Genomic DNA, 17,652 nt, shown 5'->3' on the forward strand with positions numbered 1-17,652 from the left:
AAAGTAGCTATTATCGATATTTCTAAAAATAACAAAATCGACTGACAATGTGAAAGGAGCCGCTCGTAGTGATGAACCTACAGAGGATTATCAGCCGAATCTGCAAAAAAGGAACTACTAAAAATATTCATCAAATATTCGTTTACAAGTCACCAACATCAAAGATCAAACAGGGGCAATATGAACCAGCCAAAACATCTACAGCCACATGTGCCTGCCTCCAAGTCATTTATAATCACTTTAAATGCATCCAGTGAGACCAGCTCTCTAAGGTTCAGGTCATTTTGCAACTGAGTCCAGGCAGAGGGAGCAGCATACTTAAACCCTTTTTCCCCAATTCAGTATGGACCAAGAGTAGCCTCATAATTAAGAATAAGTCTATGGGTAGACAAGGCAGGCCATCAAACCCCAGCATACAATGAGCAGCAACAAGTAAGGGCTGTAGAACTTTCTAATAAACCTCAGTGCTCCGTGCTAACACAGTATCCAGCTCGTGTACGCGTTGCGAGGAGGCGTGCACGGTATTCAACGTCGCCATAGTCCAGCACAGGCTTTCATAGCCTACCCTGTCACCTCTTCTAGTCAATTAATCAATTAACTGTTTATGATGTACTATAAATAGCCTCACACACACACACACACACACACACACACACACACACACACACACACACACACACACACACACACACACACACACACACACACACACACACACACACACACACACACACTAAATCCTCACATTTGAGAAGCTGAGACCGAGCAATGTTGGGCTTTTTGGCTTGATAAATGTCATAAAAAAAGATTAATCAATTATCAGAGTAACTGTTTCAGCACAAGACATTAGACAATCCCAAACGTTTTCTTTAGGCTTCTGTAGAAATATTAACAAATCATATGCACGACATGTTCACACACTCAGAACATATGTGTGTGTTAGCATTTTAACCCACAGCACAGAACAGGTGTACGCTAATATGTGCACACACACACACACACACACACACACACACACACACACACACACACACACACACACACACACAGCGTGTGTACAGACCATCTCCCTGACAACATTTACAGAGAAATGCTCGCCTCTTTTCATTCCACTTCACACCTCCTGTTGCTGAGGAGGTTGGCTCCAAATATACGGTGAGCAAGAAGGGCCAAATTTCACAGTCCAGCACTGATATAACCTCTCCGCCAGTGACGACCAAACACGCACACATGCGCACACACACACAAGCGCACACACACACACAAACACACAAACCCCCACACACAGCCAACTCCATTTACTGTAAATAGGAACCTCGTCTTTCAGGCTGTCTGGATCTAATCACTGGTATTTTCAAAAGAGGTCTCAGAACAATGTGAGGAAGCTCGATGGAAACTGGAATCACCTCACTGAGCTTTAAGTCTCCCTGCGCCATGTTGACAGAAATAGGGCAGAATTCGCTTTTTTATAAATAATCTACTGATTCCCTGGGGAGAGATTTGTCTTTTAAAGAAGGTTAGAGAGCATCTTTCTTCCTCCATTTTGCTCTTACAAAACAAACCCTTTCACCGCTATCCTTAGCGCCAAGTTTATTTCTTTTCTAGTTACGTCTCTATAATTGTTACAGAGATTTACAGTAACGTTTAGAAAACAAATCGGAGGCTGGAATTCTTCCAGCGCTTTGCCTGGTAATTCAAATGAGATCAAAATGTCAATTCAAACGTTCCTTTTTCTACTTCCTTCCATATTATTTTGTGTTTAAACTGTATTTATATTACCAGACCATTTCCCAAAAGTACCGTATCTTTGTATTGTTTTCAGTGCTGTGACTCAACCCTTTTGTGTCTGTGTGTGCTACTGGTGAGCTGAGGTTTTATTCTGCTGCAAAACATTGGGAATCAGCTTTAAATGTGTGTATGGAAATGTGTGCACGAATTTGACTGCAGTCTAGACATTTGCCCTTTAATCGTTTTAATCAAATATCCACTTCCAGCATCAGCCACAGAGAACAGCTAAATACATGCAGGATGTTTGAAGCTGTTATGTTTGTCTCCTTGCTGCTCTGCTGACTTGTTTAGGGCACTCAATGGGACCAAACAAGGAGAAAAAAAAAAAGGGTTGAAATAAACTGTTTTCACTAATCTGCAGTATGTTTCGGATGGTTGAGTGTATTCTTGTTGCGTTTCCATGAATGTGATTTCTCACAGGAAACTAGCAGAGGCCGTAAGTGCCCACAAAAAAAGTAGTGTCTTCTACACACATTAAATCTGTCCACATATTAATAATCTTACGACATGAGAATATATATGACTGGGCTTAATAAAGAGATGGATAATCTAAAGAACTACATATGATTGGGATCTAGAACTTAAAACCAATTTTGACTTAATGCCTTGCAAAAAATGTGTGTCCAACTTTGGACTACAAAGGTAACTATTAAACTATCTCTCATGTGCCGGCTTTTTTCCTAAAACATCCCCACCTAATCGTGACTCACTGAGCCTTTTCATCTATCTCAGATAAGCACAGTTTTCCCGACACTGTGACATGTTGCTCTGACTAATTGACGGAAAGCAAACATATCATATTTTGGATAAACCATTGTCACATCTGGCGAATGATTCAGACAGATCCTGACACCTTTACCTTGTGATGAGTCAAGTTGCTAAGAGAAAAACAACCGCAATATTTGTCATCTTCAGAAATTCACCTCTGTGATGGCAATGTAGCATATCTGCATAAGCGCCTGAAGGGCCATGATATGCGGTGCCATCACTTAAACATGGCACAAGTCTGACTTGAATGCACTAACATAAAGGCAGCAGCAGCACGAAGGTACACAGGTTTGCCTGACTGAGGTAACTGTTAAAAATTTCTCACCTGTGCTCAAAGAAAATTAGAGGATGAATGATAAACTTCGAAACACAATGAATGAGCCGATTTGATTTTATTCGGGAGATTCTTCTCATAAAACATAACGTTACCTTTGCGGATTGGGCAGGAAAAACTCACCCCTAGAACAGGCAGAAAGGTAATGGATGGATCAAGCAATTAATAAATAATGATGTTTCTGCTAGCCTAGCCACGGGTCTGATGGTGCTGACTCAAACCCCAAAATAAGAGGTTTAAACAGCCTCCTGCGGCACAATCCACTGTCAAACAAGTTACATCTTTACTTTACAGATGTATAACGTCTTCCGACAGCCTGCAACTGCATACAAAAAGGAGAAAAAGAGTAACTAATGTTGCCTTGTTATAAAATGAAATTTTAACCCTTTCTGATGCTCTTTTTGGGGGAGAGGTGAATTTGATGCTTTTTAAAACCTTTCAAGACCGGCAGATGGGCTGTGAATACGAGTCCCGACGTAACGTCTTGTCATTCTACTTGCACAACATCGCTGTAATAAGCGCCTGGGCTGTATAAAGTAGGCAGCAGACTTCTCTACCTAATAAAAAAAAAAATGAAATTGACGAGAAAATTTAATAGGATGTGCACTGGGCGAGAAGGGTCGAGTGCCCCTCGCGCTCACAAAAGGTCACGAATTAAGGCTTCGACAGCAAAATAAGTTATAAAACATACGAATCAATGATGCAGCCTGTCAGATAAAAGAAAACAAACACTCTTCTTCCTCCGTCCTTTTCCAGCAGTGATACAGCATCCTCTCGCACACCAGGTGCCAAATACCGCACATGAACGCAGCTCTTACTGTAATAAACGCCGGAAACCTAGATGGACATGTGGGCGAGTTTACCAAGTTTTCCCAGCTTGGACACTCACCGTTGAAGAAGCTCTTGACCTTCAGGTACCCGACGCTGAGGCGGAGGACAGACAGCTTGTCAAGCCGAGCCCTGACCTCCTCGGTGAAGGGCAGCAGGCTGGTGAGCTTGTCCAGCTCACTGTTGAGCCGGTCACGGTGGCGTTTCGACGGGTTGGACTTGGCGCCATCGGGAGGTGGAGGTTTGGGGCTGCGGATTCAGGAAAAAAAAAAAAAAACAACAACATTAAGCCACAGCAAAAAACCCATGCCTAAGAAGGTTATTTTAGGAAAAACAGGAAACCAAGACAGCTATTTAATGGACAGGTTGATGAATGGGGCTTTACCGATCAACAGAGGACAACAATACAGATTAAAAATAAGAGTAAACATCTACAAGAATAGAAAACTGTATAAACCTCTCACGTTTTTAAAAGGATAGTTTCCCTTAAAAGTCAGAGCTTGGGTTTGAGATTGAGAGAGGTCATGATGAGTACAACAAACAAGCTCGGGGCTAAATGTGTTCTGTATACTGACGTCTGTGTGCGTCAGCGCAATAGCAGCTGGGATAAACTGATTCAAACACAGATACAGACACTGAGGACTGCAGCACACAGCAGGAGAGACACAAGGCGATGGCAAAAGGGAAAGTATCAAAAAGTTCATATTCGGGTATCATTTTGTCTTCTTTATGCTGCTGCAACCACACATTTATGATACTAGTGCCGCCTTTAAATGGGACTGCAACAGTTATTTCAGTATCAATTATCTCCCTATCACTGTTTCAAATAATTGATCGACCGTTTAGTCTACAAAAATGTCAAAAAGCCCATCGCGATTTTCCAAACGGGTTCAAAGGGGACATCTTCAAGACTGCTTACATCAAAGAAATTCAGAGACGAGGAGGAAAATCAGCGATTGTTTACATTTGAGAATCAGGAGTAGGTGGATTTTTTGCTTGGAAACTGATTTTTCAATGATCAGAATAAAGTTGCTGATTAATTTTATGTCGGTCTACTTACAATTAATCAACTTATCACTGCTAGTTTTAAAAACTTCTCTTAAAAACATTCACAATCTGAAAATGGAATACATCACGAATACAATTATTACACTTTGTTCCCTGATTAATTCACCAGGAATTTGGAAATATGACAAAAAAGTTTTTACGCTTGGCTTCAGATTAACACATGAAAGAAGCATAAATACAATTTTTCCATCAAATGTCTCATTGCGCTCCACCGACTGTTTATCTCCATGAGCCAATGGACTAATATTAACATAACAGTAGTGGACGGAAACTTGCAATTATTCACATTTTCTTTTGCAGATCAGATTCTCTGGAAATTTGGCTATAATTTGCACTGAATTTGGACGGAAACTTGGCCACTGAAAGTATATAGAGCTGGCACGTGATCAGTGTTTTGTGTTTAAGTACTACAAGTGGAATTATGCAGCTTAATGTCTTAAAAAATAAAATAAAATACCTGAATCTGTGCAGCTATCCAATGATACAAAAGTATTTCATGTGTGCAAATTAAGTTTGCACGCTGCACTTTGAGACTTTGAGACAGAAATTACACAAGTTGTAAACATCAAGCCCCTTTGTATATACAGCCCTCTGTGTCTTTACATAATCACACTAATCAATTCGAAATCAGTTCCAAAGTCCACATAGACCAAGTTGTTTTCGCTTTACAGCTGTTGGATGTTGAGGATTAAAAGGTTAACTGAGTGGAAAAGAACGAAGCCCGGACCACCTCGACTCTCCAGAGGCAGAGCAGCAAGCTGTCTAGCCCCGTCCACCGCTGCCATGGGAACCAGGTGAGCAGCCTGATGTCACCCGTTCCAGGACTTGTTTATCACCTGTGTGCCTCAGCTCTGTTCTGTCAGCACGCTTCGGCGGGAGAAACAAGACTTCAAACGGCAAAAAAAAAAAAAAAAAAAATCACAATTTGTCTATATTAGGCTGGATCTGAGGATTTACGGACTGTTGAAGCACTTTGGGCACTTGGTTTACAAATTTACTGAGAGGGGAAATGGAGAGTTTCCTTCCTAAATCAGAATTGCACCATTTGAAAGGTCGCATTTATTTACATAAAACATGAAACTGAAAGGTAAAAGATCAAATTATTCTACCTGCAACATCCGACTAACTTTAGAGACAATTAATTAACTACAGATAAGGATTTTTTTTTTTTTTTTTAAACAAAATGTCCACACTATTTACTTTACTGGGCTTGGACTGTTACATCGGGTTGAGATAAAACTCCATTATACCTCTGTCAATCTATTCCCGCCATCAAAATTAAGCAACTCTCTGCTCTTTTGCATACTGAAACGCTTCTCTACATCCAAAGATTTTTTTACAATGCTTTTTAAAGCAACCAACGGCCTGCGTTCAAATTACTGCGTCCCTACTTTAAACACGTGAGCCTCCATGTTGAGAGGCCTTGTCAAAGAAGCCTGACAAGTAAACAGGGCAACCTGGTGGCCTAGTTATACATTTTAATCCCAATCAAATTACGGAGGAATATCGATAAGAATGGAAATATTACTGATACTATAAACACTACCAGTATTCAGTAATTCCTCCTGATACCCACCCCTTGCTATCAGCTGCCTACGTCTAATGATACTGCTTTCCATAATCTGCCTCAGTACAGCAGCATGTGTTCTTAAAATAAATGGGTAATATTCATCACTAGCATTCCTCACACTGGTACGGTAAGACAGCACGTTTGGTTGTTTTAACTTGTGTAATGTGGTAAATAAACCCTGATCACTCGGGCTGCTTGGCTGCAGGTCAATGCCGACGGGCTAGATGAAGCTCAGCAGCAGAAAGCAGGTCTGTATCTGTAACTGAACTCCGGTGACCGGCGCTAAACCCAGCGGCTCCTCGTCTGTAACTTAAGCCAGACCTACACTGCACAGAGGGGCTTTTCTTTTTCCCAGAGAAGGTGTGAAGCTGTGGTGCACCTCAAACCGGACCTGGAGAGGCCGGTCTTTTACACTGAGATCTGGCTGGTTTTGGGGTCACTTGAGCTTCATGGTGATTTCCACTTTGATACAGTTTTAAAAAAGTCTGATATCTGATAAAACACTAGAGAAAGAAGGAGTTTTTAATATGTTTTGAGGGTCACTTGATCGATCATTTTTGCATTTTTCACCTCTTCAAGGACAACTTTTAATGTTTTTACCTGCTCCCGGCGTGATCACAGATGGTACCGAATCGTTTTTAAACTCTCGGACTCATTCGCTCCAGATCAGCACAGAAAACTGGTGACTTCTACCTAAGTCAGTCAAGGTCATCAGAAAAATGACATGGGAACAGAAGTAGCCTTTACTTCTGCTTTCGACTTGAAGAAAGCACACTGAAGTTGCCAGAGAGTAAGAGTGTTACTTCATTCCCCCTCCCCCAAAATAAAAACCATAACTAACATGCTGTGTTCTGTGGTTGTTCAGCTCCTCCTCCTGTCACAGCCCAGACGAGCTGGAAAGACAAACCCAAGCAACACTCTTACGCCAGCTCTTGCCTCGAAAATGACACCGGAAAACGAAATGAAAACTGTTGGATGTGGGCTCACATCTGCGGAGCTCAACAGTCCGACCAGTGTGATTAGCTATCCAATTAATTTGTTTCGCACTTCCTGGCTTCAACCAGTGCTGCTGTGGCACCCGAAGAAGCATGAGAGCAAGAGCGGGTCGGGAAGGGATAGCTGTAGCTAATGAAGAGAGAGATGTAGGAGAGGAGGAAAAAGGGCGGCAGCCAACGTGCTGCTTTGGGCAAGCCAGGCGGGGCAGAAGCAACAGCGGAGATTGACAGCAAACAGAGAGATGTAGAAGCAGGGCTTTCATTTCTTTTCCTCTGTGCCTTGTAGACAGGACATCAGCAAGCACAGAGGCAGTGGATTTGATCCAGAGTGGCTCAATATGCCTCGGTTTAAGATCTAGCTGTGCCACACACACAGCACGGTAAATTTAATATCTGCAAGATCGAGCACTCACTGCATATGTTTTTGAATAGCTTGACACAATGTGAAGCAGCGGAGCTGTATACATGTGTATCGCTCAGTTTCGCATTTGTCACAAAGTACTTGGAATTTCAAATATTTGCAGTGAGGCACCTTACGGTATTAATTTAAGAAAGCAATCTGAAGACATCAACCTGGACTCTGGGAGCCTGCTATGGGCACTTTTTACTATTTTCTGACGTGTTCTAGGCCAAAGAAATGAACTGATTCGGCGGCAAAGTCTTCCGCAGATTCACAGATATCAAAAACAATGGTTAACTGCGACTACCAGTCACGTTTCAGTGTCTTGCTCTAGGGCACTGTTGTGGGAATGGAACCTGTGACCTTCCAGTTAAAAGTCGGTCTCACACAGAGCAGCTGCATGTCTGCTGGTTCTCAAGTTAAATCAGATTCAGATGTTCCTACTGATGACTACACTGGGGATTTTAGGTCAGGTGAGGCCAATCGTGAAGCTGACTCTGTGCGTGCGTGTGTGTCTGAATTACTCTTACTCTGTGTGTGTGCACCTTGCATGACTGCATACTTTCTAGGCACTGAGGCTTTGACACCTTAACCTCCTGATTACTGGTGCCTTCAAGTGTCAAAATCCGCAGTCTGAAGTTGGAACCTCAACAAGAGTGTGACGGTTGTTTGGACCAAAATGCCTCAAATATGAAAAGAAATGGGGAACTAAAAACCCACAGTTTTTTCTTTCCGTGGGTGGCTTTTAATATGGGTTATATAGTAACTAACTTTTCTTGTTGCTGCAACTCTCTAGGAAACTTTTTGCAGGGTGCCTGAGATCTATGTAAAGTGTAAATAGCTGAGGTTTTGTATGCCAGGCTTTTACTTGCCAATATGCAATCCAATGTATAATTTCACCGACTAACTGTTTAAAAAAAAAAACTCAACAAAATGCAGCTAAAAATAACATGAAGAAAAGTAAACAATCCAAAAAATAAAGGACAACCCATACCTAGACTGTGAATGTAGACTTCCTGTGAAATATAGTATTTTAGATTTAATATAACAAATAAAAAAATGAAAAAATAAAAATACTGGCAGGAAAGAGGGGGAGGTTTTTAATCAGCAAATGTACAATTTCACAAGTTAACTGCTCTCAAAAAGGACACGGAGAGCCAGAACAACTCATATCTTGCCTGTAAGAGTCGACTTCCTGCAAATTATATTAAATTTAGATAAAATAAAACAGCCAATGTGATAAAAAGATTTTTTTTTTTAAATGACTCTATACAAAGACTGGCCAGATAACAGCTTTCAAAAAGAACCACAGAGTAATCTAAAACATTAAGAGGCAGAAAAACTCATGCCTGGCTGGACTGTAACAGTAGCATACTGTAAAATATGTTCAATTCAAATGAAATACAAAAACCACTCTGCTGTAATATATACAAAAAGGAATTCAAACACAAACTGACCTGTACCAAAATACCCCTAAAAATAATCTTACACACTCATACATCAATTGTAAGAGTAGGTTACTCTGAAGCACGTTAAATATAGGCAAAATATAACAAACGGTATGGAAAGATATATTCAAAAGGAATATGGATGTAGTGGCTGAACAGAGACTGAAGTTTCTACCTACGGATGCATGATTTCAAAGGACAAAAAAGGACTGAAATGTCTCTAAAAATAACATTAAGGGGTAGAAACAAGACAAAAATAAAAAAGTTAAGTGGCAGAGCAATGCCCAGTATGAAATTTGTTAAATTTAGATTAAATATAACAGGGAGTGTGATAAAAAATACTGATAAGGAATGCGAAGACGGCCTCCAAATGTATGTTTTCACAGGTCAACTGCACTAAAAAAGGAGAAAAATGCCTTAAAATAACAGCCCCAGAACAACTCACACCTGAACTGTACTGAGGAATATGTTAATTTAAATGATATATAACAACAAAAAAAAAAAAAAAAAAATATCCAAAAGGAATGTGAAGATGGACTGGTGTTGAGTGCAAACCAATCTAAAACTTTTTAATTGCAAATTCACGATTTCAAACTTCAAATTCTCCATCTAAAAACTCAATCACCAGTATAGGAAAAGCCACTTTCTTGTAAAACTGGTGAGCTTTTTCAACTGTTACAAGCAGACAGTCTCTGAGGGAAATGTTGTTAGCTGAACGTCTAAACCGTAACTGTACCAAAAATGTGTAAAATATAGACATTGGCCCTGACGAAGCCCTCCTCCCCTCCCTCCTGTAAATAAGACATCTGCTTCCAATAATACTCCAGAACACGACATATCTGAAATCGAGGCGAGATGGCTATCGCTGCATTCCTGACGGCACAACTCCCTGCAAGAACAATGAGCGGCCAGTGTTGTTGCTTCTCGCTTTATCTACCAAATCTGTCCTGGAAGGGGCGTGTATATATATATATGAGTGTGTGTGTATATATGTGTGTGTGTGTGAGTGAGAGAGAGAGAGCGAGTGGGGTTGAGTCGGACTTGAAGAAACACCCCCCTGTGTTAACACAAAGGCACTTTGTCTCCGACGGGGCAACAACACCTTTGCGGAACAAAAGAAACTAGATACGATTTTGGCATCTGTTCCCCGCTGCAGTTATGATACGGGAAAAAAAAAAAAAAAGGGTACACGAAAGATGCGAGCTCTCCACCAATGTCAGGGCTCAGAAAGTACATACCAGAGCCGATATTTCTGAGTTTCTCAGTTTGATCGGGAGCTGCAACGATTAGTCAGCCGACGGAAAACTTATCAGCAACTATTTTGACAGTCTACTAATCGTTACGATCATTTTTCAAGCGAAAACATAAACTGTTCTTATATGTCACTTTATGTACTATGTAAAGCACGTTTAATGGTACTTTTCAAATAAATTTACATTTTTATTCACATTACGAGTAAATACACCTTAAAATATTATAATACACATCTTAAAAGTTTCGAGAATTACTCAACATTGTATATTACATAAATCATAAGCATACTTTTAGTTAATTTCTCTTGATTTTGAAACTAAGCAGAGTTTACGGGGGGTTTTTAGGTGGACTATTGAGAAAGTACCTATAACTTTACACAGTTTTATTTTGTACAGTAGTGGTGGGGAAATATAGATCAAATCTTCTATAATTTTATATCACAATATATATGGTATATTTTCTGGAAACTCAACTGACTAAGAGTTTACGGATAAAATATGCTGATAGGAATGTTTGTTTTGGCTTGATCCAGTTCATGAAATACCTGACAATTAAGGTATTTCATCACTTTGATGCAAAAATATGCAGTAAAGCCAAGATTAAAGTAAGAAATGGTGGCTTAATACTGGCAGAGATTTTAAAGGGAGAGCTACCATAGAAATAGTATGTCAAAATCTCATCGTATATATCATCATTTTACCAACATTACTCCACAGTATATTAGCATATTATGACATTTTTTATGTTTGAATAATTCTTAACATACGTTTTATTTGTGTTTACTTTGAGCATTGAAATCAAAAAGGTTCTAAAGTGCAATCTACTCATCCATAAAAAAAGGGAAATTACAGTGCCCCCAACCAAAGCTGATTACCAAAACGCAGGTATTAAATACCCACAAAATAAAATCAAAAATTAAAAACAACTAAGCTCAGTTATATTACTGCCTTTTAACGTTGTCCAGTGTCTTAACATCCGGGAAGTGAAAGTTGGGAGACTGATGTCCATCACATGTTAGTCATGAGAAAAGCAGAGCTTCTCCTGCTGCAGGCCTCAAGATGCATCAGCATGATGTCTGCCAAAATCACATCCACCAACACAAAACAAAAAAAAACAAAAAAATCTCAGCAGTCGTAACATCTGACCATTTAGATCCACAGGAGTTTGGCCCGGGCTCTTTCATTATAGCTGTCAAACAGAAATCATCTGGCACTTGAATTCATCTGCAGGCAAACACTGAATATAAACACATGCATGTACATGCATGCTCCACATCAAGTCATTGTTTGAGTAATTTTTCAAGCAGAAATGCCAAACATTTGCCTCTCCAGCTTTAGCAGTTGCTTTTCTCTGTTTTATATCATTGTAAACTCAGTATTTTATGGTGTCAGCACAAGACCGTGCTCTGAGATATAGTGTTTTGTTGTTTTCATCGTGTTGGACTTTTAATAGATAAAACAACTAACTGCCACCATGACTGAATGACTGTTAAATAAAATAAATTTTATAAGGTCATTAATACAGAAACTCTATTAAGTGTGGATTGGGTCCGTTGTGGCCAAATCCCGATCCACTTCCCAGGGTCAGTATTGGCGCGGATACGGATCAATGCATCTCTAGATTTGTTCGAGATCCTTTAGGTCCAGGTAAAGAAATCCTCTGCAGCGTACACTAATATCTAGCCAGGAGTGAGCTATGGGGAAAGCTCTTTCCTGTTGTTTCCACATGGCAGTTGCCCCCGTGCACAAAGTCAGAACCATAAAAGAAATGGTTTCCCCAATTTGGTGTGGAGAGACCACTGATGTATAAAGAATGCTGGATATGGAGCCCCCCACTCAGCCTCCATGCTAATTTTTTTACTTCAATGAGAAAATCCCCTGTATCCTAAAAAGCATTTTCCCCATAGACCACCAATATAAAAGAGTCATCAGTAAGACTATTGACAGGACACCTCTGACTGCAAACAAGGTCAATTATTACTCTTTGTATTGTGAAATTTAATCCATGAAATATTCACAGACTCTAGGTTAGCTATTTCAAAGTGTGTGACATCATCCCAATGTGAAGCCTACCTATAGTATTTTTGTCTTAAATGCATGGCGGGCAGTTGTGATCTGAGTGAGCTGGAACCCTTTTGGAGTCCACTTTCCAGTTCCTATAATATATCCGTGGGTAGAACTTGCTAGAACTATCTTGCACAGAGCCCTGACCTCAACCCCATCCAACACCAGGCCCTATCACCCATCATCAGTGGTGGACCTAACTAAGCGGCACAAATCCCTGCAGCCAGGGTCCAAAAAATGTGCGGGAAGGCTTCCCATAGAAGCATATTAATGACCATGGTTTTGGAGCAACAAGCTCAGTAAACATAAATGGATGTAAGGTTTGAGTGTCCACATACTTTTGGCCATGTAGCGTATCCCTTCGTCTACTCATATCAAGTTTTTTTTAAAATTTTTTTTTTATGATTGTAACGTAGCTTTTGCGAAGCCAAATAACGTTGAACTGTTTCGCTTTCCTTCTGAATTTACATGTATCGGTTTTACAGTGCAGCGTAAATATAAAGGCGAACTGCCTCGGGGTAGCCTGTTGTAACACCACCTCCAATCTTGCCTTCAGGTTAAACAGACTCTCTCACACACACAAACACACACACACAGTCATAACACACTCACTCCACGAACAACATTTCCCAAGAAAAAGGAAAAAAGAAAAAGAAAAGAAACAAACTTCCAGAGAGCAACTTTTCCTAAAAAAAAATCGAGGCGAGCAAACATGGCAGACTTACGTAACCGTTTGCGTGACACAGAACTATGTTAATTTGAGTGGAGGGAGGGAGGAAAAAAAAAACAGCCCCCAAAAAACACACAGAGAGACAGAAGGAAAGACAGGAAAAAAGTATGTTGTGGCAGTCGGAGGAGGAGGAGAAAAAAAAACAGCGAGTCTCAGATTACGCCATCCTCCCACCCTCCCTCCCTCCCTCGTGGAAACATTGCGTGAGAGTGCTCTCGCTCCACGTCCTGATTATGATTAATGCAGGTAGTACCACACACACGCCGAAACCACGGTTCTGGCGAGGTTCTGCCGTGGTTCTCTGCTCTGCCACTGTGGTTCTGTATGGAGCAGTTAACACTCCGTCTGGCCTGTTAAAGTTTAAAATCACAAACTGGTAAAGTCTCAGTGAGGAAGACAGTGCTGCTTAGAGCCGCTCTTATGTCCTGGAAGGGTTCTTTACGGCACCGTGAGGGGTCTAGGATAAAACTTTTTCAGCATGGTGCTTTAGAGAACCCATCAAAAGGCTCTTTGCAGCACCGTGACGGCTTTATCATAAACTATGTAAGCTTGATGCTTTAAAGAACCCCTCTAAAAGGTTCTTTACAGCACTGTGAAGGGTCTAAGAGGAACCACTTGAGCACTGTGCTTTAAAAAAACTTGCCGAAAAAGTTCTTCAGAGTAACATGAAAGGTGTATAACAAGTTATTTCATCGTGGTACTATAGAGAACCCCTCTAAAGGCTCTTAATGCCACCATGAAGGGGTTTTAATAAACTATTTCAGCATAGCCCCTTAGAGAGCATCTCTAGAAGGTTCTTTAGAGCACCATGAAGTTCTCAGTTCTCTGTAGCTGCTGCCTTGAGTTTGATCACAGTCTGAGTGCTACCACAAGATTGTATGGAGATGAATTAAGTATTAACTTTTTCATTTCGTTTTGAACTTAAATCTTGCCAATATCGGTCTTGTGGGAGTGGAGCATCTCCTCTCTGACAGCCAGGATGGGTCAAATCCCATCTTCCAAGGCTTGCTTTGAGGGGGGGCGCGGGACTAGCTTCCAGTTTGGCATGGTGCTTCAAATTACTTCTCTAGAAAGTTCTCCAGACGGTCCTTTGCAGCACCATAAAGGATCTGCTATTTATCATAAAAAAAAAAAAAAAAAAAAAAAAAAAAAAAGAGGACCTAGACTCTCACACTGTGAGAAACAAGATTCTCTGGTCTGATGACAAGATTGAACCGTTTGGCCTCGAATCTAAGCGTCATATCTGGAGGAAACCGCCGCTCATCACCTGCTCAATACCACCCCAACGGTGAAGCATGGTGGTGGCAGCGTCATGCTGTGGGGGTGTTTTTCAGCGGCAGGCAACAGAGAGACTGGTCAGGGTTGAGGGAAAGCTGAATGAAGCGAATTACAGAGATATCCTTAATGAAAACCTGGTCCAGAGCGCTCAGACTGGGGCGAAGGTTCATCTTCCAACAGGACGATGACCCTGAACACACAGCCTGAATGTCCTTGAGTGGCCCGGCCAGAGCCCCGACCTGAACCCATTCAAATATATCTGGGGAGATCTGGAAACAGCTGTCCACCGACGGTCCCCATCCAACCTGACGCAGCTTGAGAGGATCTGCCGAGAAGAACGGCAGAGAATCCCCAGATCCAGGTGTGCGAAGCTTGTCACGTCATACCCAAGAAGACTTGAGGCTGTAATCGCTGCTGAAGGGGCTTCGGCTATGTGCTGGATAAAACCCCGGAATACATTTGTCCATGTCATAGTTCAGTTTTTCCTTTTTGACAAGTTTGCAAAAATTTCTAAGATTCTGTTTCCACTTTTTTCATCATAGGCCATTAAGTGTAAACTGATGAGGGAAAAAATGAATTTAAAAATAAGACTGCAACCTAACAAAGTGTGACCAAAGTGAAGGGGTCTGAATACTTTCTGGACTCACTGTATGTGTTTGCTTAAATCCCAAGTAGAAGCATAAGAAGGTGGTATGATGATATTATTGATGTGGTGTTTCACTCTCTCCACTGTTAACCTCCCTGCCTACAGAGCACACTCAAAACAAAAACCCAGTAAAAATAATAAATTCCAGTTCAATACATGTACTCAGAGGAGGTTTTCTTCAGAAGAGATCTCAGTTAAAAGGAGTTTCTAACGTTTTAAAAGCATGGAGACCATTTGCACAAATCAGTCCGGGAAGCCAAGCTGTCTCAGATGGTATAATTAGATTTAAATAATACTGAAGCAACAGTTTTCTTTATTTTCCATGCTGGATAGGCCTGCAGTGTTGTTGGACTAAGGCACTTCGCATTACCTTGGTCTGCCTGGCCAACATTGCATAACCACAGCAGGGAAAATAGACTTTTTGGCCTTATGGATTCAACTAAGGACAATGTAGCTACTATTGCAAACACAGAGTACAACTCCTAACCAACTGCACCCTTATTCTATGTACCACGGGCTGTAATGCACACCGACTGACCAGCCTGGAGATGTTTGCACAGCTGTAACCACCTAACAAAAAGAGCCATAGCTTGTGTACATAAGATGCAAAGCTATAAATTGTGTCTACGTGAGTGAAATAGCGCATAAAAGCAGATTATAGTGCAACAAAGGCAGCGAAAAGCCACCAGCGCACGTTGTTTCTGTGGAAATATTATAAGCTGTGTGTGTCACAGTTATTATGAATTCACCACCGAAGATCACAGGCTTAGTTTCCACGCTGCAGCGCGGTCGTAAACTAGTAAAAAGTACCACAGTAAAAGTACGACAGACGGTGCAACAGGGTCACCGGACACACTTCAGGAATATCTTAGCAGTACTAGAGACATACCACAGAGATCATAAGGTCATCGAGTACAACGAAGTCATTGTAAACTCGTTTTCTAGACCCGCCACGGGACATTGTAGGAATATCAGAGGGACATTAACGTGACTTGGAGTGTGTTTCTGTCGTCGACTTACATTTTCTGGACCGGCTTCTTCCGTTTCTTCGCCGCGTAAAGCGCCGTGCTCGGCAGCATGGTGAACTCGGAGCTAACAAAGTGTAGGAGGAGGAGGGGGGGGGCAAAGAAGTGGCTTTATCCCCGGTGTTGTGTGCACGTTAGCGGGTCCAGACGTGCTCGGAAGACTCGAATCCCTTGAAAAAAATAATAATAATAAGAGTGGGAGTGGGAGGGAAATCAGAATAGTGTTAAAAATGAGACAGAAAATACGTAGGAATCCGTTGAACGCTCCTCGGCTGCGTCTGAGCTGTTTAAAAAAAAAAAACAAAAAAAAAAACCCCACTCTACTTTCTGGTTTCTGTAGCTACTCCAAACGCCCGTGAGACGTCCGCAGACTGTCACAGCTTTCTCATTTCGGCGACGTGAAAGTGTTTCCGCGACTTTTGGACGCTAACAGCCGCTCGGGAAGGTCTTGGGAGGATTTTTATGCGGCGCCTCTGCCCGCGCGTCACCTCCGTTGTGATTTGACAGGGGTTGTTGCTGCTGCTGCTGCCGCCGCGCGCCCCCGCCGTCGGTTTTTTTTTTTTTTTTTGTGTGTGTGTTCGCGCGCGCGTGTGTGCGCGTGCGTCTACGCGCGTGTGTACGTGTATATGTGTGTGTGTGTGCGTACTCGTGTTTTTTTTTTGTGTGTGAGTGTGTGTGTCAATGTAACGCGAGAGCAGAAATATTTAAGGCGGTCCGAATGTGGGCCAACTGAGACTGACACCGCAGACGGGGAATGACTGGAAAACCGCATTCCGACCGGGAAGACCTTAAGGAGGATTTTTCTCCCCCCCCCCCCCCCAGAGCACAGTACTTAATTTTAGGAAAAATGATATTTACACAACAAGAATCACAATCATAATCATATAAAACTACTACAGTCTGTAGTCTAAATATATATATATATATATATATATATATATATATATATATATGTATCTACAAATATTTTTACAAATTAAAATAAATTAATACATAATAAGTGAAATCATTTAAACTGACAAATGTTACAATAAATTGATGTAAATAAATTATTTAAATAAATACATAATTCTACTGCAAAATGTATAACTATGTTTTGTTTTCGTTTAGAAATATTGCCGTACATTTACAGATTCAAATAAGTGAATGAATACAATTAAATAGAAACAAATACAAAAATAAAATAAATAACTAAAATGTACTATAAAGTTAATAAATTTAAAAAACAAATACCATATTTACTGATATTACAATAAATTGAAATAAATACATAAATTTACTATTGTATTAAGGAATAATTTAAATGCATAAATATTACAATAAATTCACATAAAAATCATTTAAATAAATAAAGTTACTATTTTTGTTTGCATTTGCAAATATTACAGTTATCACAATACTTGTAAATAAGTAAATCAATTACAAAATTTACCATATTACTAATAAGTCTGTTTACA

General features: G+C 40.7%; 1 protein-coding gene across 1 annotated transcript in view; it reads right to left on the bottom strand.

The window, feature by feature from the left end:
* LOC120798006 (aryl hydrocarbon receptor-like) overlaps positions 1-16,699 on the bottom strand; it is an 81,884-nt gene extending 65,185 nt beyond the window's left edge. Inside the window, exons 1-3 of the mRNA XM_040141898.1 lie at positions 16,520-16,699; positions 16,191-16,365; positions 3,780-3,967 (exon numbers count right to left, since the gene is read on the bottom strand). Coding sequence (XP_039997832.1) covers positions 3,780-3,967; positions 16,191-16,249 — 247 coding nt within the window. The 5' untranslated portion in view covers positions 16,250-16,365; positions 16,520-16,699. The remainder of the gene's footprint in view (positions 1-3,779; positions 3,968-16,190; positions 16,366-16,519) is intronic.
* Positions 16,700-17,652: the final 953 nt, after the last annotated feature.

The sequence above is a fragment of the Xiphias gladius genome, chromosome 13, assembly GCF_016859285.1.
Source record: "Xiphias gladius isolate SHS-SW01 ecotype Sanya breed wild chromosome 13, ASM1685928v1, whole genome shotgun sequence".
NCBI lineage: Eukaryota > Metazoa > Chordata > Actinopteri > Istiophoriformes > Xiphiidae > Xiphias > Xiphias gladius.